Source organism: Miscanthus floridulus, chromosome 18 (assembly GCF_019320115.1).
Source record: "Miscanthus floridulus cultivar M001 chromosome 18, ASM1932011v1, whole genome shotgun sequence".
In the NCBI taxonomy this organism is placed as follows: Eukaryota; Viridiplantae; Streptophyta; class Magnoliopsida; order Poales; family Poaceae; genus Miscanthus; species Miscanthus floridulus.
This window is the reverse complement of record NC_089597.1, coordinates 86,904,433-86,927,803: the sequence shown is the minus strand read 5'-3', so window position 1 is coordinate 86,927,803 and position 23,371 is coordinate 86,904,433. Positions and strand designations below refer to the sequence as shown.

General features: G+C 42.7%; 1 protein-coding gene across 1 annotated transcript; it reads left to right on the top strand.

The window, feature by feature from the left end:
* The first annotated feature begins 3,169 nt into the window (after positions 1-3,169).
* LOC136522210 (beta-1,2-xylosyltransferase XYXT1-like) lies at positions 3,170-12,179 on the top strand. Its single transcript, XM_066516004.1, has 5 exons — positions 3,170-3,513; positions 4,883-4,984; positions 7,534-7,653; positions 10,533-10,664; positions 10,752-12,179. Exons 1-5 carry the CDS (start codon positions 3,333-3,335, stop codon positions 11,954-11,956), a joined length of 1,740 nt encoding a protein of 579 aa, XP_066372101.1. The 5' UTR covers positions 3,170-3,332; the 3' UTR covers positions 11,957-12,179.
* Positions 12,180-23,371: the final 11,192 nt, after the last annotated feature.

The window sequence follows — 23,371 nt, the reverse complement described above, 5'->3', positions numbered from 1 at the left end:
AATTATATATCCTCATACTATATTTTTATATATGCAGATATGAGATGACAGAATTCAGAAAGAGAAAGGATAATGATGTTGGTTTCGTTGATCTAAATGTCGTATTCAAACACCCTAATCCCCCACCTCAATGGAAAGCTGAACTCGAGAAAAATCTCATGAGGTTCTTAGTGAACCAACAAAACAAGGACATACTCTTCCCCTACAACTTCAAGTGAGTGTTAATAATTAATGTCGATCATATGGATATTTGTTTAATTATTTGCTTACTAGCTAAGCTATCTTCCATATATATATATATATATATATATATATATATATATATATATATATATATATATATATATGTTGACTCTAGTTAATGTTGATTATATTTGTGTATAAAAACATATGCCGCAATCACTGGATATTGATGGTCATCGATATGACCAATAGTCGGTTGAGCATTTTAGACTCGTTAAGAAAAGAGCAAATAGAGTACCAAGACATGATAGATATTATCCAAGGGTAATTTGGTCTCTCTAGCAACTATATATACCCCGATCTCTTAACTGCAACAATTATTAAAGACCAAATTAATTTTTTATTTTATTGGGCGCAGTGTTTGGAAAAGTTTCATTGAGGAACACCACATGAAACATTGCAAAGCGCCACTAGATGTAATCGCACACAAAGTAAGTACTAGCTACACACACATATATAATTCAATTAACACCATGCATGCTTTCAATTCACCGGATCTTTTTTCTCGTAAAAGTGGGTTCTGAGGCAAGAACAGGAGAACAACTACTGCGGATACTATGTTTGCGAGTTCATCATGGCGTACGCAAAAAGAACTCCTGAAGAGATCCTCAAAGTACGTTATATAACTATATTCATATATTCACAATTTATTTTATTGCTCATATATATATAAGTAATCACGTGACCAACACACACACATATATATATATATATATATATATATATATATATTAATACTTTTCCTTTAACTTTTATTGAAGACTCTATGGTTGAAGGGAAAAGTCATACGACGTGACCAACTGAAAGCAATTCAAGAGACCATAGCAGGATTTCTTAATGACCAGGTCTTAAACCCCGCCGGTGAGTTCTACAATGACGTGAAAGAAACATGAAAGCCAAACCAAATGGAGTGAATTTGTTATCCCAATGATATGATAGAATATACAATGCAAGCTTTATTTGTAATATATATATTCATACTATATGTACATAAAATAACGTACAATATATGTATATGCATGTAATATATACGTTAGTTTCATACTTTAGTTTGTACAAAATGTTCGAACATTATCAGCGTGTAGAATACGTATATTATTAGCAGCGTAGAATGCGTATTCGAAAACCTATTCAAAAACCAAAACGAATCATCAGTTGAAAATAGAAACAAAAAATAAAGAAAAAAAGAAAATATTTAGTCTCGGTTGGTAATACCAACCGAGACTAAAGGGCCGGCCCACGTGGCTAGGCCGGGAGGCCTCTTTACCCCCGGTTGGTATTACCAACCAGGACTAAAGGTGGACCTTTAGTCCCAGGCGAGAAACCGGGACTAAAGGAGGGGCCCTTTAGTCTCGCATTCGTGCTGCCGATTGAGAAACCGGGACTGAAGGGTTTTCTAACTGCGATGTCAAGCAGTAAAGTAGATTCCTTGCTAAGACCTAACCAAAAGTGTTGTAACAACACGTGGTTGGGTATAGACAAGTTTGGGGCAGAACGTGACATGATTGAAAATCGGTCCCAGGCTGCACCTATGGTTTTCTTCTCTTTTTGTTGGAAGTTGAGTATTTCTTGTCATAGGGTAGCAATTCGGGATATATGGAAGAATGCGAGACAAAATATGTTCCTCAGTTCTTCCCAATCTCCATTTACCTTTCCTACATTATGGACGTACCACTGTTTCGCCTTTTCATTAAGTGAGAAAGGAAATAACTTCCACCAAAGTGTTTCTTGTGCCATGCCCGAAATGGTTAGGCAAGCACAGAGCTGCTCAAACTCCCGTAAGTGGTGATAGGGGTTTTCATAATCTACCCCTGAGAAGGCCTGTTCACGAACCATGGCTATGAAGCCAGGGCGGAGCTCATAACTAGAAGCTGTGATGGGCTTCGATGATCGTGGTGGTTCTATGAGCTTGCCCTTGGGACCAGAAAGTTGTTGAATTGTAGGTTGCTCCATTGAAGAAAAAAAAGAGTAAAAAGAAAAGAAAGGTAAAAAAGGATGATGGGTGAGCTCATCACCGTTGATTTTCCTCTACCATATCCAATTTGGGCAGTGATGCCGGTTTTAGACCCGGCATTGATTTATGAGTGTATACTTGTGTGTATATATATAGGTTACTCGGGGCAACAATGGCTATTCCTGATCATCGATTTATATGAAATCGAGGTCATCACAGATTTCCTCATGCTCATTTCATTGTTAGAAACAGTGTCTTGCAAGCTGTAAGTGAGAAGCATTTTGTTTAGATCTTGGCCCTGTTTGGTTAGCCCCATTCCGGACCATTCCTAGCGTGGAACTGTTCCAACGTTATATAAATTGTCAATGCAAGTGTCTGGCTGGGAATCGTTCCCAACGAACCGAGACTCCATTGCAGGGATCAGAGGAAACCGAGGCAATAGTATGTTCGGAAAGCATACGGCTGGCTGGGCGTTGGGCTGATAAGGTGGTAATCTTTGAATTTAGTTTCTCAATCATATTGGATGGAATATTTTGTTACTAAGAACTTAATGTCCTCAATTTAATGCGATGCATGCTCTTGAATAACCAGGTATGATACTATGGACTGAGAATAATAATGTCTATTTTTTTTTGCTTGTAATATATCTTATTGTTCCTGCTAGATGTCATCTATCTGCATGAGTCGGGTCATCTGCGCATTGTGAGAAGGGATCCAGGAACTCAAGAATGAATATAAATGAAGAATTAGAAACTCACAGTCAAGCTAAAGTTTCTGCTATAAGCGGTCCACCGGCCGATGGAGACGTGCAGACTGGGAGAGCTGGCAATGCATGGTACTTCAACGCTGCCAAACCTTGTGCCGTGTGGAATAATCATACTACCGGTCAGAACCAGATGGACAGATAGTAGTAGATTATAGCATCCCGCTAATCCCGCTGGGATGGAGTGTATATTAATAATATGTGCACAACCCAAGCCTTGGGTCAGAAACAAATGCGAGAGAGACCACGCATAGCTTTTACTCGTCGCATAAGCCAGGCCAGGCCTCTCATGCACACAAGAAGGTAGCGGTCTAGCGGGAGGAGAAAGAAGACGTCTCGGATCGATCGGGCCATCAAGGAGGCCACCGAAGGATGGGCACCGATTCACCGCCGTCGTCGTCGTCAACGGCGCCGGTGGCCGTTGGCGCGAAGAACGCCGTGAGGGCCGTGGCACAGCACCACCGGGCCGTGGTCGGGTTCCTCCTCGGTTTCTTCCTCGTCCTCCTGCTCTACACTACTCTGTCTTCGCAGTTCGGTTCACAAACCGCCATTGGTTAGTACTACACCGATCTTGATGTCGTAGATACACGTATATACACCTCCAAGCAAGGTTTTCTTCAGTTGTTGTGGATGTCTATTAGAATATTTATCTGCTGGCTTTCTTTTCGTGTGTGTGTGTTAATTCTTCAAGCTATTTAAGAATTCTCAATCCGCAGTCTGTTCTTGTCTCCATGGCAATAAAGCATATTACTTTTGTTTTCTTTTATTGTTTCTTCTTTTCTTTATAAAGGAACACCACTGCTTTATTCCTCTTTTGTTATACTTCGTCAGCTAATCCTTTGTCCTTTGACCATGCTATGCTAGGTGACGTATTTGTTCTACCTTCCTTTGAAATTCTCTCCATGCATCTTAACTATTATTTTACTTCTACTCAGAACAAATTAGTGGTACTGAATTGTATATATAAAGAATATATACTTCTACGTAGGTCGGTATGTATGCATGCATATGCTATCTCTCTCTTCAAACGGTTGTGGTTAAAATATAGTTTTATATAATTACTCCTGTACAGTAAGAAACAAGCACTGCATTGATATTCCTACAGCAAATGATCCGGAAAATAGAATGAATTGAAGTGATTTCTTAATTTGTGCATGAAGACCATTATTGGGCCTCCTAACAATATAATCATGCATGAAACATAACCACCGTATCGATATATATATATATATATATATATATATATATATATATATATATATATATATATATATATATATATATATATATCATGCATGCATGTGGAATGACAGGCTGTGGTTGACTAGCACTTATTTAATTTGTTTTCTCGACTTTTAATTTGCTGGCATAGAAACGAGCTGTACTTGACATTTCTTCCTTCTAAAGCCAAATATATACACGGATCCGTCTGTCTCAACGTTTGTTAGACCAGTTGGTAAGCCTCTCGATGACGTCCTCATGATCAGAGTTCGAATCCTTGGTGAGACGAATTTTTGGTTGGTGGTGTGGAAAAAAACCCTCGCTTGTTCTATTTCCTAAGGCACAGGTAAAATAGACCGGTCCTCACCGGGTAACGCCCCTGTGTGCGGACGGGGCATGGGGTTGAGGGTTCTTTCGGGCTGGGCGAGAAGTCCTTTACTTTAAGCTAAAATAGCTCGGAGTTGTCTACCCCGCAGCCCGAGTTTTTTTAAATCAACTTTTAGAGTTATCTAAAGTCAAAAAATCTTCAACTAGAGTGTATTATAAAAAAGATCACCAATATTTATGACACTAAAATAGTCATATATATAGATACTATAATAAAACTTATTTTCATAATTCACTTATTTGATATAATAAGTTGATAAAGGGAGTACATATATAATCATTATATAAAACCAGTTCTTTCTTGGTACGCGCAGGTGTCCTACAGTCTTCGTCGGCCGTGCGTAGTGGTCAAGCCGCCAGGGCTGCTGCTCCATCGTTGCCGTCGTCTTCGTCTACGCCGAGTAATTTGGCACAAGGTACTAGCTAGCTTACACTAACTTGTGCCTAAAAACTGCTTAGAGTTTATTAATTATTTATATAAATTAATGAAGAGATTAATTGCTGCGTTCTTAATCGAATGCTGGATCATATCAGGACTTATCTAGAGTCTAGATGCTTTGTTGATTGAAGTACATACAGATACTCGGTCTTTGTAGCTTTGTGTGACCCGTCGTCCTCGGTCTTCTTAATGACCGTGATGGTGATGAGTTTAGCATGTCTATGGGCTGGCATGGCTACATATATAATCATAATGGAACCAGTCAGTATGTTAAGGTTTTAAGTTAGAGGAGATGCTCCTGGCAGAAAAAAAAAATTCAGGAAAGATGCTTTGCTTGTTAAGTACTGTTGAGGATGATTAAGGGCCAATAGCATGTGAGCGATAGATGCTTACTGGCTACTAATGTATTCTTCCTAAAATATAAAATATAATGAATTCTTAGTTTGTTTTAATCAAGCCACACTATTCTTGATTTAAGTTCATAAAAAAGAATAATAATATTTAGGCTATCAAATAAGCATTTATATTATTTATGAAATATTTTTCATATTTTTTCTTTGTGTGATGTGGTAGGTAGACTAATATAGACCAGAATGCCCTAGAATAAAATTAGTAGAACTTTGTATTGTCTTCGAAAAATTTTAAGATTGCTTTTATTCAGATTGGATGTAGTAATGATTAGTTGCTTTAGTTTCTTTGTTTATTTTTGTTCTATCCATGTTATGATGTACCATTATTTAATAGTAATAAAAATTAATAGTTTGGCGAGATAGAAATAACCTATGTCAAAAATGAAAAAACAAATTTTAGATGTGTCATGCAAGTGCTGTGGTTAGAGCAATTCTAAGAGCCTTTCATATCCTTCCATAATATAAAGAATAATATAGATTTTATGGGGAAAAACCCTCTCTAATAGCTTATTCAACTATATCTCTAAATCATCCTATCCAATAGAGAGCGGAGCGGGCTCTCCAAAGTGTCCAATAATAAAATATAAATAAGTTAAAGAGCAAAGAGATATAGAGAATGCGTTTTATCAGAATGGCTCTTCAACAAGATATAAAGACTGTCGGAGATGCTCCTTGTCGTTATTAGTTACAGTTTTGCATTCTGTATCATATATTGATTGATCAGTCCATATAATATTGCCTGCTTGCCAATATTGTGTGGTTCATCGTTTTGTTGCACAAGCACGGAACACATTTGTCTATTGGTCCCCCAATAATGCCGCCCACACATTATTCCGTGACGCGTACCAAAGCCTAATGGTACTTGAAAGTGTTTTATTTGTCACACTCTCACAGACGATTGATGTGATTGATTGCGATATATCCCAGCCTCAAGAAACAAGAAGACGAATATAAAATTTGCCTTTGTGCCCAGGGACAAAACATCAATGCGAGAAAAAGAAAAGAAAAGGGATAGATATGGTTTAATTTGGCCAATATGAGTAAAATATCATACGTGCTTATCAATTCAATCGTCCTTACCGTACAATGAAAGGCACTGGATAATTGTGTGACATATGCATGGTATGTGACTACAAACTTGGATGCTAATAACAACACTAATTTCTGTTATATAAAATCATTGGATGAGAATTTTGGAAATACGAATTCGAAGCTGGCAATCATCGTCAATTCATTATGCTACGTAATTTCTCAATCTGAATGGTTGGTTGGCATACCTCCTTGTTGAGCTAGATAAGGGAGTTGCAGCATGCATGCTTCTTATATTATGACCAGAATGATGTTGCAGTGTGGGTCATACGTACTGCCGTGGACCTTCATATTGTTCAATGAATTTTGTTTGAAATTTGTAAATATACTTTTAACCTTATAACATTAAAATTGAGATGTGAAAATATTATTGACTTCAAAAGTAAAAAAAAAAAAACAAATAGCAATATTACGGTTTGCAGATCTGTGGCACATAGCACGGGGGTTCCATGTGCTTCATCAATCAGTATGTTGACCTGGAAGGTACAATATAATAATAGTTTGCTTCCTCCATCGAAAACATTCATTTTCAGGCCATCTAATCCACGATTTGCACGTGGATTATACATGATAATCCTACTGTCTGTTTATAGGTGATTATTTCGTTTCCCAACTACTACATGGGCAATTAATTGGATGCGGCTAACTGAAACAGAGCACACACCTAATAAGTCATGACTCCACGCTTGACACTACTAATCTGCATGAGAATTTCTACAAATAAGACCATGTTTGGTAGGGTTTCTTTGCAACTTTCTTCGTTCAAGTAGCTAGAGAAGCTACGATTAAATGGCTTTGGATTTCTAGTAAAACCATCTTCTCTGCTCTATAGTTTCTCTCATAGAGCCAGTTGTATGAGTTAGTGTGTAGTATATAAAGCTTTACCTAAAGAGCCAAAGAAGCAACGATTGAAACCCATCAATAATAAACTCTAAATGAAATAGGAGAAGTACAGTAGGAGATTTATTATCAAATTGCCAACAGATCTGACTTTAACAAATGTTCATTGATGCTTCAACTGTGGTAGGTGATTATATGGAGGAAGATGGCGGGCATAAAAATGATAAACCTAACAAGATGTTGGAAGAACATATCCAAGACGATGCCCATCGAATTGGAAAGAACAATCAATCTGAAGCCAAATTAGGTAAATGAGGTTAATCTGCCCTTTTTGTTGATGTACGTACTTACTTTATGAACTGATCGATAAAACGTGCAATTCAGATCCCATTTAATTTGGTGGTCTAGCTTAAAGAAATTGTGACTATGGATCTGTAGTTATGTCAAACGGCCTTTATTCACCAGTAGCAGCACTTACATATTTACTGGTATACTGTGGGGATACAACCCCGGATACCCACGGTAGACTACAAGGGCCGCGCTGTCAGGGGCGGTCCAGCCCACAAGACGAAGACTTACGGTGCACGGTACAGCTCGGCGTGTACCGCAGGACATCAACAGCGATATCCTGAAGATGCTACGAGATCTGTTAGAATATGATCGATCCCGTGATTCCTGTAACCTGTTATTACTTACAGGTTATCTCCTAGATCTAACCGACTTGTAACCCTACCCCAGCTATATAAGGCGGATAGGGGACCCCTCAAAACACACGCAATATCATACGATAGCCAATACAAATCAACAGACCACAAGAGTAGGGTATTACGTCGTGCTGACGGCCCGAACCTGTCTAACTCTTGTGTCTCTGTTGCCTTCTTGTTCTTGATTACGCGCACCTCTGCCAATCAATCCACCTTCATGGGATACCCATCGGAGTACCGCCGAGCATCTTTTGTCGACATATATTGTCTGTGCTAATGCTACAGTGGCATCTAGAACAAACAAATCAACTAATGAAAGAAACACAAATTCATAAATCTAGCTTCCTAATCCTTTACAAAAATGAACAACGCCTCAATCCACTTTTTAAATTTCGCAGTCCTCAACCAAGCAGGATGGATTTGACTCTTAACAACTATCAGCACTGAGAACAAATTTTGAGTGTGAGGCTAATATGTAAATAATAAATGTTTATCATAAGTATTAATAAGATACATGCTATTTTGCTATATCTAATCTAATTTAGCACAAGCCATTACAAATGTGCTGATAGTTTATTTTCCTAAATTTTGCAAGTTCAATTAGTCAAAGCAAATGTACAAATAGTTTATTTCCCTTTTTGATATTTCACAAAAAAACAAGATGCCATACATTACATTTAAAAGAAATATAGCATACATCATACAATTTTACTTGCACAGAAAAACAGGAAAAATTTAGCCATGTCATTCCTCTATTTCCCAACTTCATTAGTTTTTTCCACACCAAACATTTCCATTTAGAATCGAGATTTCCACCCCGCCCATCCCAATCTTATCTAAAATAGCATGTCAAACTTTAAAAGGCACTTCGAAAATACAATATTACTCTAATTATGTGCTAGCTGGGACCATAACTCCCCACCACATAGCATTCGATGGGAGCATAGGTCATAACATACAGTCCAAATCCATTGTACTGGCCCTAATCCTGTCAGCTTTTTTTTACCTTCCGAGCTCTCTATTCCATCTTTGTATCTGCATCACCAGAATATCCTTGAACCATCAAATTCTGGCTAACATAAAACACTGCAATGCACAACACAATGAACAATGATTTCACATAGGCAAAGCATCGAGCACTTCATGTCCATATATGTGCTATCAGTCAGAGATGTGTAGTAGAGACAGACCTTGCAGTGTGGCATGTCGTTCCTTTCCCGTGTGTAGGGAGAAGGCTGCGGCAGCTAGGAACCAATGAACCCATGAAGCAGTTGAGGTCATGCCGTCGACGATATTCAACTCCGCAGATGCCGGCGTGCCCACACCCAAGGCTGATTGGGGCCTGTAGATCTTCGCAGTATGTGGTCGTGGACGTCTGGAGGAGCAGCATGCTTTCTTGCCATGTTGACCGCCTCATGGGGAGGGAGGGTGCCACGGTGATCCAGCTCAATCTAGCCTCAGACACCATTGATCCATTGCGAGCCCAGCGAAGAAGGTTGCGAGGGGATCTGCATCCCTGCTCAGCAATGCCCTTGATGTAGGGAGCTCTAGCCGCCACCTTTAGGGCGCGGCTAAGGCGGCGGAGGGCTGGGATGCGGTGGGGCACTGACACAGGGACCCATCGCGTGGGCCGCCGTGCTGGTCATGGCGCTGGTGGAGGGGCAGCGAAGGAGGGCGCGTGGCCGGACATTGGCCACCAGCGGCGCAGCGCCATCCCCCACGCCAGCTCCCTCTGGACGCTGCGCCCATCCCACCGCCGCGAAGCGCCACGGCTCCACGCGACAAACCCTGGCCGGGCGTCCCCGCCCCCGACGACCTCGATGCTCCTATAGTCCATGCCCGGCGACCACGACGGCCCAGCAGCCAATGTTGTGAGCGTTTGTTTTTTCGGAAAAAGGGAAAAAGAACGTGGGAGGTGGGAATCGAACCGAAAGGGTGGACGTAAGGATGGAGTCACGAGGAGCGGGCGTGGGAGGCGGGAGAGATGAGGAGGATGATACCCACAGTCACTATCGAAACAGTGGGATTCTCCTAGTGTTTTTAACTAGTAATAAAACACTACCACTAGTCATAGCACATGAGAATCTCATTAGGAGGCATTTGGTAGGGAAAATAGATATTAAATTTTGAATGCCAAAATAATAGGAGAACCCCACTTCACTAGGAGAAATTTAATATTCTGGTTGTGAATCTTGACCATTCGATTTGAGTGAGTAAAGAGAGAGAACTTAGAAATAACCTAGACAGTTTATTTTTAAGGTGTTGTTTTTATGGGTACAATTTTTCGGGTGGATGGATGGTGGCTATCTCAGTCAGGGATGTTTTATGGGGTGGGTTTAGCAATGAAAATGATGGTGCATTAGTAGGGTAGATTATTAATGAAAATGATGGTGCATTAGTAGGGTAGATTATTAATGAAAATAATGGTGCATTAGTAGGGTAGATTTAAGTACAATTTACTAAATGACAAACTGTTAATTAGATGTCAAGAATGGGCAAAATGCGGAGCAGACAGGCCAGCAAGGAGCGAGCGATGCAAGTGACAGAATGGAGCTCATCCGGCAAGAAATCGATCAAGGCGGCGGCAACAAGAACGATACAATCATCGAGCCTGGTTCGTGTTGCTTCCAGCAACAATTATAAATTTTCTATTCTAGTTAACTCATCGTCTGACGATGAGTAAATCAATATTGCCTCACAGCTACGGCGCCACGCAAGCCAATCTGCGACCTCTCCGATCCCAGGTACGACATCTGCGAGATCTCCGGCGACGCACGAACCATGGGAGCCAACCGCACCGTTCTCTACGTGCCGCCCGTCGGCGAGCTCGGCGCGGACAGCCAGGAATGGAGCATCCGTGACCAATCTCGCAAGTACCTGGAGTACATCAACAAGGTCACGGTGAAGTCTTTGAACGCTTCCCAGGCGGCGCCAGAGTGCACCTCCCGGCACGCCGTCCCGGCGCTGGTGTTCGCGATGAATGGGCTCACGTCCAACCCATGGCACGACTTCAGCGACGTGCTCATCCCGCTCTTCATCACCACGCGTGCCTTGGAGGGCGAGGTGCAGTTCCTCGTCTCCGATCTCCAGCCGTGGTTCGTGGATAAGTACAGGCTCATCCTCATGAACCTCTCTCGCTACGACATTGTCGACTTCAACCGAGACGGCGGCGTCCGGTGCTACCCGCACGTCACCGTCGGCCTCCGTGGCCACCGCGACCTCGGCATCGACCCTGCACGCGCCCCGCGGAACTACACCATGCTCGACTTCCGCCTCTACATCCGCGAAATCTACGGGCTGCCGCCCGCAGGCGTCAGCGTCCCGTACAAGCAGGCGAACAGCAACGCTGCTACTGCTGCCTCCGGCGCCCCAGAGCAGCAGCAGCAGCGGAAGCCACGGCTGATGCTTATCAACCGTGGCAGGACGAGGAAGTTCGTCAACTTCCCGGAGATCGTCGCAGCTGTTCAGAAGGCTGGGTTCGAGGTTATCCCGATCGAGCCGCGCAGGGACCTCAGCGTGGAGGAGTTCTCCCGGGTCGTGGACTCGTGCGACGTGCTCATGGGCGCGCACGGGGCCGGGCTCACTAACTTCTTCTTCCTCCGTACCAACGCGGTGATGCTGCAGGTGGTGCCGTGGGGGCATATGGAGCACCCGTCCATGGTGTTCTACGGCGGGCCGGCCAAGGAGATGCGGTTGCGAGACGTCGAGTACAGCATCGCGGACGTGGAAAGCACGCTCTACGACAAGTACGGCAAGGACAACCCGGTGGTTAGCGACCCGGAGTCCATACACAGGCATGGGTGGCAGTTTGGGATGAGGTATTACTGGATAGAGCAGGACATCAGGCTCAACGTCACAAGGTTTGCTCCCACGCTGCAGCAGGTGCTTCGGATGCTCAGCGAATAGGCGAAAATTAAAGGGACCATTTATATTACATTACATTTATCATTCATGCTTAGAGAAATCAGGTGTATAGGATCAACCTTTTTTTACATTACATTGTTGGCTAGTTTTTTTTCTAGATTGAAATATTTTTAAAGATCAAATTTAGCACTTAAATATATTCATACCAAGAGAGATTGGGAACCTGAACTACACATGTTAGGAACGTTACCACTCATTGTTGCAGCATAGTTCTAAGCACTCAATGTTACTTGCGAAAGATATGGAGACCTTGAACAAAATAGTGAAGGAGCGCTCAATCTTTTTTACATTTGTTATTGGTGATCTGTGATCATTGTTGGCTTTGTTTTTCTAGATTGATATTTTTGTAAAGCTCAAATTAAGCACTAGAATCTATAATAAGCACTGGAACTAAGGGATGAACTTTGTGGCTCTGGAATTCTTGGACAGATCACAGATGTTCTATAGTATCTAGGTGCCTTTGGAGGAGGAGGTGGCAAATAACTACTGTGGTGATTACTATAATTGTGGGCAAAGGGACTGTGAATAAAGTCACAATTGAAGTTCAATACCTGATAAAACTGAACATGGGACTGACAGGTTAAGATGTTGGCTCCAAATGAATTTATGTTTGTGATACCATGAGGCAATGATACGGAATTTCTCACTCAAAAGAATTCAAGTGCAAAATACCCGATATGTTAGTTTTTGTGGAGAAATCTGATCTGCTGGTGGGATGTTTTTTTAGAGGTCACCAAGTGGATGAAATATCTCCACCTGAATTTCATTACCACAGATGCCGGCAGAAGCCAGTGATGGTAGATACAAGCATGGGTCATATCCCTAGAGTTACAAAGCAAGAAAGTTGAGAAAATAACACAACTACCGACACCACATACAGAGAGGAACATCCAACACCGTCAATCAAAGGGAGAAACAACAAAGCAACATCTCCAAGACAGGTACATGTCGATGGCCACCAAACATTGCACCACCAAGAGCCTAAGCTTCGAGTGACTCCATTCCACAGACAATTGTAGGGCACCGAGTCCTGAAGGACAAATGATAGCCGTGATGTACATCTTCAATGGAGTACATCATGGATCCAATCGCATTCCACCTATGCCCCTAGAGGGGAGGAAGCCTCAATGGTTGGAGGACCGACTATGGAGAATGAGGAGATAAAGGAGACGGGATCATGGTTTTCGTTAACCCGACATATGGTGAGAAGATGCAACCAAGGATCATGGAGGACACAGGCAAAGACAAATGGTAGTGGGCACCATCTAGCAACCAAGATGTGCACCCTAAGAGGTTGTGGCAAATCTGAGGAGACCCTCCACAACAATGCCAATAAGTAGAACACGCCGTCGCCGCCGTCCTGGTATTACCGAGAAAGGTTTTCACCTGGAGGCATGTAGCAATTACAGGGTGGAGGAGGCTAGAACACGGCACCACCAAGGAGGTCTATAGCTCCCGAGGGCATCGTCATCAATAGCACCAATGAATCAGGCATAGCTTTCGCCTAAGGCTCCTCCTGATCCTTGAACTGAGCTATTGCTATTTTAGACCAGAAGACAACCCTCAACTCGACGTTGTTAAGCGGCGAGCATGGCGCGTTACCGCGCACCCCCATTACTAGATCCCTTGACGGCTTGTCCCGAGCAACAGGTCATGCCACTAAAGGCCATAGAGTCCCTGAACAGTAGCCTTGGGCAGAGCCACATGGACGACAGCTCAGGCTTGGCGCATGCCACCCCACACCGCTCGTAGGGCAGCACACATGATGGACCAGGCGGCTCCCCTGGCCTGTGGCCGTGCGAGCCGGCCAAGGGACCTTTATGCCATACCTAGAGCTGCACTCGGTGCCTAGCTCAGCACGTGCCGAGCTCCATGCAGCACCACATGCATAGGGCCATGCACTGCAAAACTCCATAGATACTAAGGTGCCACAAGGATCTACACGGACAAAGGCCACCGCAGAACGCGAGTTCGTCTGCACCCCTCCATAGCGCGCAGGAACTAGTGCCTTGGCCTCTGTGAGAGCACAGACGAGGACGTGGCACCATGGCTACTATGGGGGTGAGGAACAATAGATCCAGGTGGGGTGGCACTAGATCTAAGCTAGGAGGTTGCGGATTTGACCTCTCTCTAGCTCTTCGGCTACCATTGGATCCAGTGAGTAGACGAGCAAGTTGGGGAAGACGAGGGAAGGTACTTGTGGGAGTTTCCTTTTTGAGACCTTGACCGTAGGCCACCGCTACCTGTTGCGAGCGAGGAGCAGCGGGTGCTGGGGATCTCATGCACGGGGGCCTCCGTCGGCACGGGGTGTCACCCCCCGAGTTGCCTAGAGGGAGACAATGTAAGGGTTCCCTCAAGCATTTTCTTCGTATTCATGTTTATTGTAGGTGGGATGTTGTGACATGCCTACTATACTCTACTAAGAGTGTTGGGAGTTCCACATGGGGCTAGGAAAGAGAAAGCCTTAGAAGCGGTGGCATATCTAGTGGTGGGCTTTGAAGAACTTGACAAATCTTCCTTATCTAGTTTGGGCCCAATTAGGATCAAGGTATCTTACAAGGACCCTTAGGAAATCAAAGGTTCATCCCTGGGTTTTTTCATCAACAAGGACAACTCAGGGAGCAAAAAGGATGATGAAGAACAAAAGGAGAAGGAGGATGGGAATCTGATTACTATAATCCTATTTATGGAGACAATCTAGCTCAGAATGAAAATAAATCAACTGGGTTACCAGCTAAGTCAAGTAAGCAGGGTGAGAACTAGGTTACCACAGGAGGATAAGAAACCACCAATTCAGCGAAGCCATGCTTAGATTGGAGGTTTTTTTAATGAATATCTAAGCACCTAAATAATTTCAAATGAAAAAGTTTTCAACTACAAAGTTGTCGACCGTGTTGAGGTGCACAACTACATAAAGGGTTTATAGCAACGCCTCATTTTTTAGAGGCATCTCAATCTAAAACCTCCCCTACAAATGGTTCCCAAAATGAGCCTATGGGGCACCTGCCGTGCTGATCCACCTAAATCAAGAGTCATCCACTTGACCTACTCAATTTAAGTAAAACGATAGCACAAGACCCCTAGGAGCGCATGTAGCAACTCATCTTTAGGATCTTCATGTTGAGTTACACATACATACCCAACACAATGCATATCAAACAACTCAATCACATACACACTCTAGCCTTACATCAAGTTGCAAAGCATTGTTGATAACAAAATAGGATTTAAGTGTATAAACGTACTACTAGATCTAATACTTTGACAACTCTAATCCTGCACTAGGTTGCCACTCATCAAACCGTCAGATTTACAAGCAGCTCATCTTGGAGAACGCCCGCTCCAAGGTCTGCTAACTTGCATTATCGGAGTTAGCCTCAAAGATAATGTCTGGTCTACCTGCAAAACAACTTAACGGCTGCACCATGAGTACATTGCATACTCGTAGGACTTAATTCCAACACATAGTATTTGGTGGATGCATAAGGAAGTTATCAGGTATTTGTATGAGTGCAGAAAGCAATGATGTTCATTAAGATTATGACATGCTATGCTCAACTTAGAAGTAAAGGTATTCATCATTATGACATAGTGCTCATAGTCCATAGTTCATGCTACAATGGGTATAGAAAGAAAGAACAACTGAACAGCTACGTCCCTAGGGACTCCAGGCTTTTGAGACTCTACAGAGGTGTACAACTATACCCACACGGAAGGATAGGACTAACCACCATACCCTTGTGCGAGAGTAAGGGTTGCCTCATGCCTTCCAACCTTTCCCTAATCCGTCCCGAGTGTCAGACGAAAGGTTTGAGCGGTTGCCTAGTCAATGTCCTGGACATTCCCGACCGATGCCAACCCCCTTATTAGTTTCACGGATAAATAGGTCGCAACTAGTTACTTGGCTTGTCGACCCCATCCACGACATGTGGTCTGTACGGGTGGTTACTCGGACTTATGTATCCCAATGCATGGTCCTTACTGCTCCATGAGCTATGTCGCCTAAGATCCCACTCTCACGATGACCTACCCCTCGCATGAGCAAGTTATCCAAGTTATCATCAAGATTATCATATTAGAGATATTAGTCCTTAGCCATATTAGTTAGGTAAGTCAAGTTGTACCCTCATTGGTTTTACACTACAAGATTTTTGGTCTACTGCAACGCCGAAGAATTGCAACGTAGAAAATTTGGTTGCCAGAGATTGTTGTATTACAACCATTCTAAAAAATGGTAGCGATACATGCCTTTAATACAACAGTTTTCAAGATGTTGCAAAGCTCTGTTGCATTTGGTGGACGATATTGCAATGGTGAAAAATGGTTGCAGTAGACTTGATTTTGGTTGCAATTGTGTGGTAGTACTGCAACTACATTTACGTTAGTTGCATTTGGTTTTGACTATTGCTACGGTTTTTTTGTGTTGCATAAAATTTGACAAGCATTGCAAATGCTAGATACTTAATGCAACGAGAACTCTTGGAGGCGAAGCAAAAGTGGGGGTCAATTGCAACCTTTTTTGACAGTTGCAATATACTTTGATATTGTTGCAAGTGCTAAATTTTATTGCAACGAAATCTATGGGGTCGAAGCGAAAATTGTGTTCAAGTGCAACGCTTATTTTTGGTTGCAATATACTTTGATAATTGCAACGAATTTAAAACTTAAAAAAGTATGGAAAGAAAAGAATTGGGGACGCATATATTAAAATTAAAAAGTGCTCCCCACAGGATTCGAACCATGGAGCTCTGGTTCAGATAAAACCTTCTCCACCACTGCGCTATGTAGGTGTGTTCGTTGTAACTTAGGTTTTAATTTATTTGATATGATTGAAGACCTTATGAGTTATAAAACGCCCCAACCCTGGCCCCATCTCGGCATCTCCGTCCTTATGCCTGGTGTCTGAAACTTTCTGTTAAGTAGTAGTTGCTGTTAAGTACTTGATGTTAAGTATGCGTGGATGTTAATTAGTACTTGAAGTTGTACCGGGGTGGTTGGTCACTTTGTTAGCGATAGTAAATGCCTGACCATGCACCATCGGTCACATGGTGACCACGCTAATGAACCTTTCCTTGTCCAAACATTTGCCGACCGGTGATTACTCTTGGGCAATCGTGATTTTTATTTCAAAACTTTCCACTTACCTCTTTATTTCAAATACTTAAAACATTTATCTCAAGAGGTATTCATTAGCATAACGAACATTAAGGTTCCATGCAACGGTTCAAACTTAACCATGTCATCAATTCAAAAGAAAAAAATAATAAAGTGCGACATTTGCATATGAAGGACAAGTGACCCTTCCCACCAAACAGTGCAACAAAAAAAATTGTCTTCAAGCAAAGAAATCATCTTCTATATTTTCTTCCATGACTGGTGCAATAACCCCATCATCAATGTAGGTGTCATCGTCATCAGAATCATCATCACCAATATAGTCATCAACAGGTTCAGGAATTGCTTCGCTACGCACTTGATTAATAATGGCGGCAGAACCAGTTGTGCCTGCCCTATCTTGTCTTGACCAGTTTAAGAATTCCTGACCTTGGCCTGATTCATTCATTTCTTGGATTCCCACATCAAGTGCATCGGCGTCATTTCCTGTGTCTGGCATGGAAAACAAATTTCTTGGTCTCACCAAAACAATAGTAGACCATCTCGGCTTGTTCATGATAGGGACATAAAACACCGGTTCAGCGTTTGAAGCAAGAATGTAAGGTTCATCTGAATATCTGAACATGGAAGTAGCAATGTCGATAATACCAAATTTATCCCTAGTGTACCCTCTGCTTCTCCTGGTACTGGTAGCCGGCACATCATACCAATCACACTGAAATAATATAACTTCTTTTTCTTGTGGGAATTCCAGTGAGATTATATTTCTAATGACTCCATACCAGGTCATGTTGCCTATACTATCGTCACCCTTCACAAGGACACCAGAATTTTGTGTCACGAGACTTTTCTCTATGGCAGCTGTCCGAAATAGCCAATTATTGATGTGCACTCTATTCAACACACGAGCTCGAGGGTCAGGTCCTTGAGAAAGGGCATGCATCAGTTTACTTGCTTCCCCTTTCTCATATAGTTTTGCTATCTGCAATTTAAAAATCAAGTTAGACATCTACCGGTTAATTACTACGTCGGTCTGACCATAAAGTTGAATTTAAAAATATAAAATAATACTACATACCTCGATTTCAAACCATCTTACAAAATGCTCCTTGTGTCGTTTTTTAATGTTAATTGAACTATCCCTTATTAGTTGTGTCTTATGCTCCCTACATCAGAGTGCACCAAATTATTAGTTGATGCCACAAACAAGCAGATAAAAGATAAATTTAGTGGTAAAAATTGCGACTTACTCTACCTATTTCCTGGCTTCATCACAATTAGTAATTATGTAGTGCCTCATCTTTTGAAGTTCAACTTTCTCCAAATTCTTAAGCTTATTTCCTCTCCTCTTGTAATCAATTTCACTAAATATGCTTAGACCACTTGGAGGCTCATTCACAACTGTATTTTCATGACGATCAGCTCGACTCAGCTTGGTGTCGATGTCGAAGAATCGAGAGCAAAATGTAAGACACTCCTCAGCTATGTATGCCTCGGCTATTGATCCTTCTGGTTGTGCCTTGTTCCTGACATATCCTTTAGCAGTACATAGATACCTCTCTACTGGATACATCCATCTGTAACACACGAGCCCTCCTAATTTAGCCTCTTCAACTAGATGGACCGGCAAATGAATCATTATGTCAAAAAATGCAGGCAGGAAAACCATCTCAAGCTGACAAAGAGTCTCTTTAATTGAACTATCTAGTTTGTCAAGATCTGCTGGCACCAACTCATTTGAACAAAGTGCACTAAAGAACCTACTGAGCTCAATCAATGGCCTGGCAACATCTTCTGGCAAAATCCTTCTAATGACTAAGGGCAATAGTTTTTGTAGAATAATATGGTAGTCATGAGTTTTGAGTCTAGACAACTTACATATTTTATCGTCAACACATCTCTTTAAATTGGAGCAGAACCCATCAGGCATCTTCACTCCTTGAAGAAATTGGCATAAAATCCTCTTGTCATCCTTGTCTAGAGAGTACAACGCTGTTGGCAAGGTGTATGTGTCATCATCAATCACAGGATGCTGATCTTGCCTGATCCCAAGATGTTCCATGTCAAGGCGGGCATTCTTGCTGTCCTTACATTTCCCTTCAATTTCAAGCGAAGTCCCTAATATGCTCTCGCATATGTTTTTCTCAATATGCATCACGTCCAAATTATGCCTTATGAGCAAAGAAGACCAGTAGGGGAGCTCAAAAAAAATACTCTTCTTCCTCTAATTGTGCCATCTTGCGTCTTCATCACGCTTCCTCTTTTTTGATATGTCCTTTCCAAATCCCGTTGGATGAAAAGTTGCATATTGGTCTAATACATCTTGACCAGACAGTGGAACTGGAGCCTCCCTGGTTTCCTCTTCATTGTTGAAGCTCATCTTGTTCATGCACCATGGATGGTCTAAGGGCAAAAACCGATGATGTCCCATGTAGCAGAACTTCTTCCCATGTTTCAACCACAAATAATCTGTATCCTTGTGATAGTAAGGACATGCAAATTTTCCTTTTGTGCTCCAACCAGAAAGCATCGCATATGCAGGGAAGTCATTGATTGTCCAAAGTAGCATAGCATGGAGTGTAAAGTTTTCCTTTGCCTTTACATCCCTACAATTAACACCAATATTCCACAGCGCCTTCAACTCATCAATGAGGGGCCTCAAGTAAACATCAATATTCATTCCAGGAGTTTTCTTGCCATGTATCAACATCGACATGATCCAATAAGATTGTTTCTCATACAACCAAGGAGGCAAATTGTAAGGTATTAGGATAACAGGCCAACAACTGTAAGTAACATTTTGCATACCAAATGGGTTGAAACCATCAGAAGCAAGACCCAGTCGAACGTTACGAGCTTCTTTAAATCGTGGAAACATATTGTCCACATGCTTCCATGCCCTAGAGTCAGCAGGATGACGTAGTTTGCCATCATCTATTCTTCCTTCCTCATGCCAACGCATTTCTGATGACGTGCTCTCTGACATGTACAATCTGCGTAGCCGAGGTGTGAGAGGGAAGTACCGAAGGATTTTGACTGGGACACGACGACGTTTCTTATCATGACCATCGTTCACATGGCCATCACCACGGTCATCTGTTTTCCACCTAGATGCTTTACATTTGGGGCATATATCCAGCTTCTCATATTCCTTCCAAAATAACACACAATGATTCTCACATGCATCTATCTTGATATAGTCCAAGCCTAGATCACGAACCACCCTTTGCACTTTCTCCATTGTGTTTGGGACACAATGACCTTTAGGGAGAAACTTTGAGATCAGAAAGAGTACCCCCTCCAATGCTTTGTTACTTATCCCATACATGCACTTAACCTGGAAAAGTTCCACAATAAAAGATATCTTTGTACCATCTTCGCAACCTGGATATAATTCCTTTTTTGCCTCCTGTAGTAACTTGAAGAAGACCTTGGCTTGCTCATTCGGCTCGTCTTCATCACCGATCTCTCCTCATATTTCACCTCTGATTAGGGATTTAATCAAATTACTGACCTCATCATCTTCACTCGGTGCGCCACCTTCTTCATTGTCTACTCCAGAATCATGTGGTGCACCTTCATCATCGTTCTGTACTTGTACATCTGCTGCTACTGGGTCATCATTGTGTACTTGTACATCACTAGGTCCTGCATCTTCATTGTGAAAAACCACATCAGCTGAACCTTCCCCTTCCATTATAAAACTTTCAGCAAACCCTGTTGAAAGGACATGAATCTAAAGCACAGCCCGTGTTCTGTGTGACATGCATAGACATTTACGGCATGGACATGCTGCAGTTCCACCCCTCAAAGTGCCACTATATGTCCTATCCAAAAACTGCATGAATTTGTTCTGCCACTCGGTTGAAGAACGAGGCAAGCGCATCCAACTCCTATCATCGCCTGACATCTGCGTGATGAAGATGAACGATGATCACCAATTTAGCCAGCGTATTTACATACATAATTGAACTATATATGTGCAGCCCATAGTGATCTCATACCTTTCGCCGCGAGGACGGCTTGTCTGATTGATCGATCGACGTGGAAATCAAGGCAGAAATCAGCTATACTCTACCTAAATTAATCACATTACAGCACAATTAGCGAGCTATAGGGTAATACAAATTAGACATCGGAGGCTGGGAGCTTTTGATTCTCATACCTTCAAAACTGATTCTGTGATCCATGGGTTGCACCTCTATGGAGGTCCGAAGGGCAGTGGAGCGGAGGTCGGAGGAGTCCAGATGCCGAGCAGTGGTGGCGGTCGCCCTCACCCCCGTGCGCAGCGCCCCCTGAGGATCGCGACTCCACCCTCGTTCACAGCACCCTCTGAATCAGCGAATATACACTTCCAATTTTCAATTACATGCCATGCCTCCACCCTAAGGATCGCGACTCCCCTGAAGAAGCGAGTCAGGCAGGGACGGACAGGGTGGGCTGTGGGCAAGCGGCCATGCCCTGCGTCCGAGCCGCACGTATACCTGAAGTATTCTCCTATGTACTGCGTCCAGCAGTGTTTCATAGAAGTTTGGGTGTCTACTCTTGCCGGTACCCCTCATGATGTGGCACTCCGAGCAACTGAGTTTCCTTAACTTCTCGCAAGAGAGCATGGTAAAAACCATCCGGCAACGTCTCTTTTGTCATGTCGAGATGCTAGCTCACCAAGTCAGCTACGTTCTGGCGTGCAATGGCTGATTGGCTTCCTACGTCTGGTTGGTGGTTTCCACAACGACAAGTCGACAACCATGCATGGATGCAGTAGGAAACAGTAGATTTGAACATGAACACACCAGCTCGATGTACGGAGGAACACAAAAATGTGATCTGCTAGCGCATTTATTTAGGATTATATTTATTATAATTTCATGTAAATTTTTTAAATTAAACCAGATTCCAAATTAAAGCTTGACAAAGAAACGCAAATGCATTAAATAATTAAGCTTCCATTCTCTTCCCACTTTGTGAACATTATCAAGACACTTGTAACAACCAAAGTAAATCCGATTTAGAGTATTTGCATATCCAAAGTTTACTCTCGTCTCTTTATGAAAATTGGCGAGCCGTACGAAACCAAGCAAACCTTTTCACTACTGGACGCAGGGTTGAAAGCATCTAGGCCCCTAATTTGTGTTTTGGTAATTAATGACTATCAGGGTGGACTAACAATTTCTTGAGATGTGAGAATAGGTTAGTCTCGGATATGAGTTGAGCCAAAAAGGGTGTCTTGGCGATAGTTTGAAATCTTTGAATCTAAAGAAGCTCAAGGCAAAGGTATAAGATAGGGTTTTTCTATTTTACCGGTCAAGAGGTGATTAGAGGATGAAAATCGACCGGATTTATAGACTAGATAGCCGTACTATCAAGAGGGGTCAATTTCATTTGCTTGACGGTTCTATAGTGCCACTTTGCTCGAACAATTGCATTGCATGCATGAGGGCTAACCTCTTTTGAAAAAGTGCAAAAAGAAGTTGAGAAAAATCTTTTTTTTTGAGAAAAGTAAACTAGTGAGCGGCGGACGGTCCGCTCCTATGAGAGGACGGTCCGTAGGTCTTTTTCTCTGTGCAAAATCTGACCAAGTCCCAGGCATGGCCTGATAAAAAAATTACCCATCCCCGTTTCCTCCCCCCACGCCGCCCCCTTTTATTTCGCGACTTCCTCATCTACCACGTCGCCACCCCACACGCGCTTCCTCATCTACCACGTTGCCGCCTCCACACGGTTAGGGTTTTTGGATTCCACCAAAGAGAAGTTGAACATGACAACAACTCCAACGAGTGGAACACCTCCGTCCTTGACGTCGATGCGCACACCTGCAAGAGCGGGGATGCCAACAACTCCAGCGGCGGCGGCGACGCCGGCAAGTTCATTTAGACCCAACGCCACCATGTCCCTTTTTGGGGCAACACGTTCGTCCGGGACGCCAACAACTCCGGCGGCGGCGGCGGCGGCGCTGGCAAGTTCATACAGACCCAACGCCACCATGTCCCTTTTTGGGGCAACACGTTCATCTGGGTCGACAGCAGCACTTGGTGATCAACAAGAGAGCACCCTGCCAATCAATGAGACCAATGATAGGTAACACCTATTGGCTTCCTATTTTTGGATTCAACATCTCGGGTTTAGAGTTTTAGATATATAATCTTGAAAATGTTCTGAGAAAAATGTAGCCTAAGAGCATCGACGCTGCAGGGACATGCAGGAAGCAGTGCGCCATGGGGATAATGTAGATCGAATGCCTGGGATTAATGATATGTAGGGATTAATGAGTTTGGTCTCTGT